Source organism: Camelina sativa, chromosome 17 (assembly GCF_000633955.1).
Source record: "Camelina sativa cultivar DH55 chromosome 17, Cs, whole genome shotgun sequence".
NCBI classification, from domain to species: domain Eukaryota; kingdom Viridiplantae; phylum Streptophyta; class Magnoliopsida; order Brassicales; family Brassicaceae; genus Camelina; species Camelina sativa.
In genome coordinates, this window is record NC_025701.1 from 10826683 (window position 1) to 10836504 (window position 9822).

General features: G+C 36.5%; 2 protein-coding genes across 4 annotated transcripts; one reads left to right on the forward strand and one right to left on the reverse strand.

The window, feature by feature from the left end:
• Positions 2938-5373, forward strand: LOC104756611. Its single transcript, XM_010479221.1, has 4 exons — positions 2938-3721; positions 3802-4635; positions 4710-4777; positions 4875-5373. Exons 1-4 carry the CDS (start codon positions 3341-3343, stop codon positions 5095-5097), a joined length of 1506 nt encoding a protein of 501 aa, XP_010477523.1. The 5' UTR covers positions 2938-3340; the 3' UTR covers positions 5098-5373.
• Positions 5541-8136, reverse strand: LOC104756612 (probable alkaline/neutral invertase D). Of its 3 annotated transcripts, none has more exons than XM_010479222.2 (5): positions 7973-8136; positions 7452-7800; positions 6919-7350; positions 6285-6843; positions 5541-5995 (listed from the first exon to the last, which is right to left on the reverse strand). In XM_010479222.2, exons 2-5 carry the CDS (start codon positions 7782-7784, stop codon positions 5700-5702), a joined length of 1620 nt encoding a protein of 539 aa, XP_010477524.1. In that variant the 5' UTR covers positions 7785-7800; positions 7973-8136; the 3' UTR covers positions 5541-5699. The 3 variants fall into 3 exon arrangements, with proteins under 3 accessions (XP_010477524.1, XP_010477525.1, XP_019094992.1); XM_010479223.2 differs by having other exon boundaries at positions 8034-8106; XM_019239447.1 differs by lacking the exon at positions 7973-8136 and having other exon boundaries at positions 7452-7928.

Here is a 9822-nt window from a genome sequence, read left to right on the forward strand (position 1 = left end):
AAGGAAGGAGTTTAAGAATTCTTCTCTCAAAGCAGTTCAGATCTCTCTCCCAAAAGCTCTCAAAATCTCACAGGGTTGCAGAAAAAAATAAAACTCTCTAGAATAAAACTTAAGGGTTTGGAAAACCTAAAAACTATATATATATGTCCTAAAACACGTCAGGGACTTATGTTGCAAATATGGAAAACTTTGGGGCAGATTTGTAAATTTTCCAAAACTTGGGTCTTGAGTCGGCAGAGATGAGTGTCGATCGATGCCTCCTATCTTGGTGTCGGTCGATGCTCCTGCTTTCATCCGAGACCAAATTGATTCTTCAAGATTTATGCTCCAAAACATCCAAATTGCTCCATTTTGCTCTTTCCATGCTAAAAACCTGTAAAGACTAAAAAACAATCTAGAAAACAAATCAAAAGACTCTAAAAGACTTCTTATATCATGGTTAAAAACCACAAAAACCATGATATATCAACTTTCTTTAAAAAGATAACTAAGATCTCGTTTACGTAATGGATACCAACACATTAATGGATCCTTAGTCAGCAATAATTAAAAAAATTCGAAATTTTACACATATTAAGCTTTTAGATGAAGCACGTTATCGTTTTTTTTGTTCCTTTTACTTTTCGTTTGAGTTATTGTATAGTTGTTGTTATGATTATAAATTTCTATATTAACAAAATAATCGTCACCATTATCTTAAGCTTTTAGAGTGGACTGTGGACATCAGGTAACGTGCCAGCTCCAATCTGGTTTCAGCATGTGGTTTCCTTAAACCAACTTTTTTTTTTTTAATTTAAAAGAAATGATATATAATGAAATCGACGTTTAGGTTCTTTTAGGTAGAATCTCACCTAAAAGCTGGTTTATTAACAATATGTATATGTGCGATTACGTTTTACAGATATCAAATACCGAATTATCATGTGCATCTAGAGACAAAATCTTATTCCATTTTTTGAGCCATTTAATCCTTCTTAATTATATGTCGTGTAAAAGCCCTTTTTATGAGTGTTGGTGGAATTAAACCTTTTTTTTTTGTTATACACAATTATATGATTAAATAGCATTGTTTGAGAAAAATCATAAATAAATAATCATAATTATGTAACAATTTTTCTAGAAAAAAAAGATGTATAAAACAAATACTATAATTTTTATAAGAAAAGACTACATATATAAATCAAAAAATTTGTACAAAAAGTTGTACGTTGCCAGTAGTAAATAAATAATGATTCTCGGATTCACAATTCAATAACTTATACGGAAGAATTATTTCTATTTTCTTAGCTTATTTGAAAAACAAAATTATTCCCAAACGAGGCCAAAGGTCAAGAATATAAGCAGGTGAGATGGGGTAGAAGATAGATAAAAACAACATGTGAGATGTTGGGTGGTAGGTAACCGAATCTATGATCAATGAATAATGGAAAAAGGGATAATACTTAGAAAAACAAAATATTTTATATAACGAGAAACTATATATAAATAAAAATGAGTGGAATATTAATGATAGAACGAGTTAATAGGAGAAAAGGTGATGATGTTGCACATGTAAGTTAGCTAAGATTGAATCGCATGATGATATTTTTAGCCAGCCATGCACTAGCTAGTGTATGTTTCCTTATTTGTTTTATAGCAATCTATACGTAAACTTGTTACATTTATTTTACGCATAGTGTAAAAAATGCAATCCTTCTTTTTTTGGTTTAACCTAACGGCACTGAACAACCTGTTAGGCGCAAAAGTTGTCAATCTTTCAAAATGTTAAGCTAGTAGTAAATTACTAAATTTAGTATGTATATGGAAATAGTATAATTTTTTTTTTTTTTTTTTATGGGTAAGTGTCAAGTAAAACGTAAATGTAAATGTATGAAGAACATATCGTTGAAGCGTTGAGAAAAGAAAACTTAATTAACGAGAAGGACATAGTTGAAACCGTGATGGATATATTTCATCACTCTTTTTTGTCTTTGTTGTGTATGTTTTTGTTTTTGGTCAGAAGGATAATTTCATCATTCTACAATATATGTATATTAATAGAAAATAAAACCATCGATCATTATATATGTGTCAATGTGTCATGTAGTAAGTAATAAATGTTGTGTAACATAAATGTTTTCCCGAAGAAAACTTATGAATTACACCAAACTATGAAACTAACTCGTTTACACACTTCTACTGACTATTAGTACTATATAACAGTGTATAATATTTCTGTAAAAATCTACCAACTAAATGGGATTGGGTATTGGATAAGTTGGGTCACGAGACTCAAGAAGAAGACTCGCGGAGTCAGGAAAGGAAATGCAAACCTAGAATTAAATAAGGGAGGGGGCCATCACCTGACAAAACTTAACCGATTTCATTTTTGCATGGCTCAGAATCTCTCTTCCTTCTTCATTCATTCATTCATTATCTCAATTGGTCCCATACCTCCATGTTATTTTCAATTATTACATATCCTTCTATTTTAAAAATTCGTCTGGCCCTCACACAACATATACTACTTATATATATTTTTTAGATATTTTTCGTCTTTTCATTGTCCAAGTTCATCAAAACTCGTTCTCCGCCATAATCACATGCATACTAGTCTAATCCATTTTGGTTTGTAATTAGGATGAATAAAGGGAGAAAAATTGTACAAATTATCTATGCATTTTTTTTAATACCAATACTCATTCAATTTTTTTTTAAGATAAACTGTATTAGAAACTTTTAGAAAAAAAATTCAAATAATATAATCGTAAACAGAGGAAGTAAGTTACATACATGTCAACCATTTCGTGTTAGCCAATTCGCATGTCATTGGCAAAAAAGCCCATTGGGTTGGTAAACTAATATAAATATAGGCCCAAACAATCCGAATCACAAAATTCATTATCATATTCTAATCACGAAATTCATAACATAAACATAATCAAAATCATACCACATAATAGCTAAAACGATAATGTTTCTGTATTCAAAGTTTTCAAACCCCTAACGCTAAATTCACTGACTCTCCTTCTTCTTCTTCCTCTGCATCTGTAATCACAACGACAACAACAAAACCCTAATTTTTTAATCACAATATTTCATCTTATTGCCTCACTCACAAGTCACAAGACTCACAACCAACTTAAAATTAGGGTTTTATCTTATCCATTTCTCTCTTCTTCAGAGTTTTAAGACAAAAATGCTCAAAGAAGATTCCATGACGGAACGTTCAATCCCTCTTCTCTCCTCCACTCCGGCTTAAACCTTCTTTTCTCCCCAGAGGGTTTTAATTAACACCTCCGACCCAAAAAAAACCCTATCATCATCGTCTCCGTTTAGTTTCTCTTTATAAACCTATTCAATGCCGCAGATTACTACAACTTGTTTCTCTACGCCCACTGCTACTTTCTCAGCGTATTTGTACCATAACCGTATCCCTAATTTGGTTCCGTCGGTTCAATTCTCAATTAAAGATAGTGGAACTCGAACTTGGGTTAAACGAACCGGTACAAGATCCAAATGGTTCAATTCAAGCTCCCTTACGGCGGTGGCGGCATCAGCGGAAGAGAAAGATTCTCCGACTAAGTCCACCAGAACGAATCGTAGATCTAACGGCGGTGGAGGATTGATTCGTAATCCAGATTTGTTGAAAATCCCAGGAGTTGGTCCAAGGAACCAGAGAAAGCTCGTTGAAAATGGAATCCAAGGTGTTGCTGAGCTCAAACAATTATACAAAGATAAGGTAATGTATCTATGTATAATGTATTGAAAAAATTTGAAAGCTTTCAATTGAAATGTTAAACCTTTACATGGGTCTCTCAGTTTTGGGAAGCTAGTCAGAAAATGGTAGAGTATCTTCAAAGCTCTGTTGGGATTAAGCATCGGAACCACGCCGAGAGTATAACAACGTTCATCAAACAAAGCGTGGACGAAGAAGAACTTAAAGATTCTTCTGAGACTAATAAGCCTAAGAGACGTTTGACGTTCTGTGTTGAAGGAAACATTAGTGTTGGCAAGACAACGTTTCTACAGAGGATAGCTAATGAGACCATTGAGCTACGTGACTTAGTTGAGATTGTTCCTGAACCTATTGACAAATGGCAGGATGTTGGACCTGATCATTTCAATATCTTAGATGCTTTCTACGCTGAGCCTGAGAGGTATGCTTATACTTTCCAGAACTATGTGTTTGTCACTAGGCTAATGCAGGAGAAAGAATCTTCCTCTGGTGTCAAACCTCTTAGGTTGATGGAGCGTTCTGTGTTTAGTGACCGTATGGTTTTCGTGCGAGCTGTTCATGAAGCGAAATGGATGAATGAGATGGAGATTAGCATTTACGATTCTTGGTTCGATCCTGTCGTTTCTTGTTTGCCAGGACTTGTTCCTGATGGGTTTATCTACTTGAGGGCTAGTCCTGACACTTGTCATAAGCGGATGATGTTAAGGAAACGAGAGGAAGAAGGTGGGGTGTCGTTAAAGTACCTTCAGGATCTTCATGAGAAGCATGAGAGCTGGCTCCTTCCGTTTGAGAGTGGGAACCATGGTACGTTCTCTGTTAGTAAACCGCCTCTTCATATGGACAATGCACTTCATCCTGATATAAGGGACCGCGTGTTTTACTTGGAAGGAAACCATATGCATTCTAGCATCCAGAAGGTAAATTAAGTCTCTAGTGCTTATAATGGATTCTAGAGATAATATTTGCTTAGACTGCTTGATTGGTTTCGCAGGTCCCTGCATTGGTGCTTGACTGTGAACCCAATATCGACTTTAGCAGAGACATTGAAGCAAAGAGACAGTGAGTTTTCAGTTACATTTACTCAAACTAACTCTTACCAAGTTTCCCAATCCTTACTCAAACAGTTTTCTCTTAATTGGTTTTTCTTTATCAAAAGGTATGCACGCCAGGTTGCAGAGTTCTTTGAATTTGTGAAACAGAAGCAAGAAACATCACCAGAAAAAGGCAATGGAAGCGACTCAACCCCACCGCAGTTGTTGATGCCACATAATGGAGGTCTTTGGATACCATCAGACGGTAATCATTTCCCTGGAGCTGCCCTACAGTCTTTAGATTTAAGAAAGGCGATGTCTCTCATGACCAGATCACCGTCCTCATGATTTTCATTTTCGCCACCATCCCCTGATCCTGATTTTGCTCGGCTTAAGGATCCCTGGACCTGGAGATTGATTTTATGAATGTAGTAGGTAATCTATCTATCACTAGGCAAAGTTTTGTTGTTTAGAAATATCTATCATCGATGAAGCTTGTGATGAATCTAGTGCTGCTTTTGTACTCTTGAGATGTAAAAAGAAAAAAGATCGTTTTAAGTCGTGCTGTTACATGTGTTGCAAGGTGATTGCTCTTACTGATAATCCCAAAATGTTGGCTTCTCATCTCTTTTGTTCATCTGTAGTGTTGTATCCTACAAAGTTAACAAACTAGTGGTTATTTACTTGATTAAGCAAACCCTTAATTTTACTAAATCAGTATAGACTATAGAGTGATTATTATAAGAATGTAAGGAGAAAAATATGAGGTAAAGTGGTAAACAGACCAAAGAAAGAAGAATATGAATTATGTGATTAAAACAAAGGGTAAAGGTTATCACTTGTCAAATTATCATATCCCCACTAGGCCACACTAGAAGAAGAAAAAAGAACGATAATACAAATTACGTGAAACTAACAAAATTTTAGGCCGCAAAGAATGGACGAACAAATTAACAAGTCCAAGAATAAGATCTCTTAATGACAGGTTTGATCTGTTTATCTTCTTCCAATGAGATCATTCCAAGATGAGAAGGATCTTCCAACAACATCTTGGCTACCAAGTAACCGGCGATTGACCATGTCTGAAACTTCCTCGCCTGTTTTCCTATGAACCTTCCTGATCTGCCATCGTAGTACTCAGGCCAACCGTCCTTCAAAAGCCGTGCTTCTGTCAGGTCTATTGCCCGCTTCGCTATCTGCGGCCTTCCAGTCTTTATGCACGCAGCTGTTAATAGCCACAACAACACTGCCCCCGAGAAAAACAAGAACAATGATTAGCCAGCCGTACATAAAGTAAATAGTACTACTAATCAATTTATACAAGTAGGGAATTTTGACTAATGAAAAACACTTTCGGCAAAGACGATTTATGCATTATTTTTTCTTCTACAATGATTTTGTTTCCAACTTTTAAAAAGCATAAATGTAATTTGAAAAACAAACACATTCCTTTTTTTTTAAATATTGTCACTATAAAAATTTGGTTTAGTTGAAACATATAATAATTTCAAGAAAGAATAGAAAAGAGAATTCACCTGGCCAAGAACCTCCGTTATGGTAACTCCAACGAGTATTCTTAGGGTCACAACCAGTAACAATCCTCCATTCATGGCTTTCAATCGCCGGATGACAAATCTTAACCGGCATCTCACCAACCAGCTCCTCCCACCGTTCCTCAATCAAGTCCATGATCGCAGCCGACTGCTCAGGGGTAGCTAACGAACCAAGAATCGCTACACAGTTACCAAGAGCAAACCACCTGAAATCCATACGAGCTGGACTAACGTTTCCAATGAAGTAACCGCCACGTAAAGGCATGAAATCAAACACCCACTCAGGGATCGAGTCAGGGATAACGTTGAACTTGTTGACCGCCGTGTGCGAGTACTCCTCTGTTTTGTAACGGTAGATGTCATTAAGCTGCTGGAAATCAAGCCAGAAATAGCTTCTCATGTGGAAGCTAAGCGCGTGTAGCCTCTTCACTATCCTCTCCATGAACTCTTTCCCTTCCGTGTCGTGTTTTAGCATCGACATTGCTGATCGTAAAGCCATGAAGAATAGAGCTTGGATCTCTATCGGATACCCGTAAACCCCCTACGCAAGTTTCACTTCGTTAAACACTAATTCTGTATAATTCATACAAAGTTACAACCCTAATTAGTTATTTACCATTCTTCGATCAACCATGGAACAGCCGTCAGCGCAAAGCAGTGTGGGGAAAGTATCAAAGCCTTCGGAGAGACAAAGAGAGAGAATGAGTCTCATTCCTTTTTGACATTCAGATGTGTCAGCTAGTGAAGTGTCTCCAGTGGACTTTGTATAGGCTCTGAGGAGAATGATCCACCAAAAACCAGAGTCAACAGGAGCAACTCTTCCAATAGCGCTCTCTCCAAAGTCAGCAATGACAGTGTCTGTTTTCTTGATCGGGTCGTGAAGGATCTTGAAGCTAGCGGGCATGGCGCCTTCGCCAAGCTTGAACCTGTCGATCTTTTTCTCTCTTCCTTGGATTTGAATTGTCTTGAGGAGGAAGTTCTTGACTATGTCTGGCTCTCCGTTCATGAGGAAAGCTAGTGCACTTGGAACAAAGTCTCTTACAAACACCTAACCAATATTTTCACATTTTCCAACAATGCTTTAGGGTAAAAACAGAGGAAGTTTTTATTATGAAACACAAAAACAATACAAAAGTGGAAAAACCAAACCTGATCATAGTTCAGGACTTCCTCAGAAGCATGATCATAAGCAGCAATAGTACCAACGGGTTGGCCACGAAAATAAACCAACGATCGTCTCAAAGCATCCCAAGCCTCAGCAAGCATAGGATGAGGCTCAAACGAGTTTCTAGACGAAGACGATGCTGGAGTTTCGCACCGCGACCTGTCTCCGGGAGAATTAACGGGTTCAAAGATTCCCATTTCGCTGAACGACCTCTCATCGAACGATCTTTTCCGTTCGATATTTAGCCTCGGCCGGTCGAGTAACCGTGATATGTCGTCTAGCTCTGAGATAGAGCTTGAAGAGTTTACTGCTTCCATTGGTATTATTATAGATCTGGTATAAAAGGATATAACTATACATTAATGAAAACGTCTTTTTTTTTTTGTTTTATGGAAATGATGATTAACGTAAAAATTGGACTTATCTAAGATAAAAAAGTAATTAAAACATTAGTAATCTTCATAAGTACTGTTCTTAAGGATGTAACAAAGAAAAAGAATCGTACATGTATCGTGGAAGCTTAGATCTGAGAAGGTTAAAGATAAACACATAAAAATAAAACGGACCTTAATTACGACGGTGTAGAAATGTGTGTGAGAGAGAGAAGAAGAGAGAAAAAAGGAAAACGTAAGGAAGAGAACAAATATATATAGAAGGAAGGAAGATGAAAGACGACGAACGTGGAAAGTCTCTCGTTTGTTGTTTTCTTCTTTCTCTCTCGTTCATTGACTGTGGTAATGGTGGGAGACAAAGCTAGTGGCTTTGGTCGTTAGCGAGAAGATGATTGGAGCGTGGTGTTCACGAGAAGGAAACGACATCGTTCTTTTCTTGAGTTCTGACATGTATTTAATTTGGCTTAAGATGAATCGATTGGGTCATTGGACTTTTCGCCGGTTCGATTGGCTTTTCTTGATTTCTGTTTCGTTTATTTTACATTTTCCGATAGGTTGACCAATGGGCGATTGGCATAGTCTTTGTCGGAGTTCAGTATCCATCACTTATCTATTCGGATTTTAAAGTATCGGGCAAGTTGCATGCAGTTTGTATCTTTACCTTTTTCTTTTTTTTGGTATCAATCATAAGTGTTTGTATTTTTCACTTGTATAAAACCATGTATTATATGTGTATAGGAGACCAGAACCTGTTTGGTAAAGAAAGAAGTATATGCGGAGAATAAATTTTGGTGGCGTTGAATTGGCGTTTTCCAAATTTAGGCAAGACATTAATATGTCATTAGTTGGTCTAGTTTTTCTCTTTTTCTTCTCTTACTGTTTGTTGATCAAGGATTCAAGATGATGATAGTAAATTTGCATGAATACAAAAAAAACTTTAGCTACCATATAAATCCACGTATCAGTTGTCTAGTGTACACTTAAAATGCGTTCCAAAGAAAACTGTGTACGTTATATATCAATCCAGGCGGTATTGCGTAATTAAACTGATATAGTTGACAATACTTTTGCATTGCAAGTTGAGATATTTTATCAACTTGGATTTGGCAAAAAAAGAAAACACATGTAATGGTCATATGTTTGTTTCTCTAAATTCGGACTTCTAGTTTGTTTATGGTGGCTTATGGTGGCCAAAACTTACAACCGATGGCTTGTTGTGGCCAAAATTTACCCGTGAATCTTCTGAAATTTGACATTAGAATGATTTGCAAGAAAATTATATTCCATCAAAGATTTTAGGCCAGGTAATATAATTTTAACTTTTGTTTTTTGAGATTTTGGTTTTTTAGATTCTTTTCAAATTGTTTAGGTTTTTTTTCTTTCTAAAATATAATTTTGTTAAACTGTAAAATCAAATACAAATTATCGATCTATGAAAAAATATTAACTTTATGGGATAAGGAGGGAACGAATGTTCCATACTATTCAAATGTCTCTTGTATTATCTCAAAAGTTACTGTAACATCCGCGAACCAATTTTTGTAAATTTGGTGTGGGTGTCGATCGACACCCTTGGTGGCATCGATCGACACCATGTTTTTCCGGTTTGGTCGGGTTTGATTTAATTGTCGATTGGTTCGGTTTGGTTCAATTAAAATCCCTAAATCGTGTGTAAAAGGGGAAAACGACCCTAGGTCGTGTTATTTTGTTGGTAGTCGCCACTTTTGAGAGAAAGAGAAAGAGAGAAAAGAGAGAAAACGTTTCTGTGACTTTCTGGGTTTGTTCTTGGGGTTTTTGGAGAGATCTGAGGCTGTAGGAGGGTTAGCTGTTGCTGGAAACGAAGGGGGAGCTTCTGGAGGTGTTGTTTTCCACGTTTCTCAATCCAATCTTCCTGTTCTTGAGGTGAGTGCTTGACCATGGTTGATCTAAGCATGAGATCTCTCTTGTTTGTGTGTTTTCTTTG

Bases quoted from the DNA above. Each gene is read 5' to 3' on its own strand.
- LOC104756611 (XM_010479221.1), top strand. From the start codon at position 3,341: ATGCCGCAGATTACTACAACTTGTTTCTCTACGCCCACTGCTACTTTC. The intron at 3,722-3,801 runs GTAATGTATCTA...TGGGTCTCTCAG, and splicing joins AACAATTATACAAAGATAAG to TTTTGGGAAGCTAGTCAGAA. The intron at 4,636-4,709 runs GTAAATTAAGTC...TTGGTTTCGCAG, and splicing joins TGCATTCTAGCATCCAGAAG to GTCCCTGCATTGGTGCTTGA.
- LOC104756612 (XM_010479222.2), bottom strand. From the start codon at position 7,784: ATGGAAGCAGTAAACTCTTCAAGCTCTATCTCAGAGCTAGACGACATA. The intron at 7,351-7,451 runs GTTTGGTTTTTC...AATATTGGTTAG, and splicing joins AAGTCCTGAACTATGATCAG to GTGTTTGTAAGAGACTTTGT. The intron at 6,844-6,918 runs GTAAATAACTAA...AAACTTGCGTAG, and splicing joins CCATGGTTGATCGAAGAATG to GGGGTTTACGGGTATCCGAT.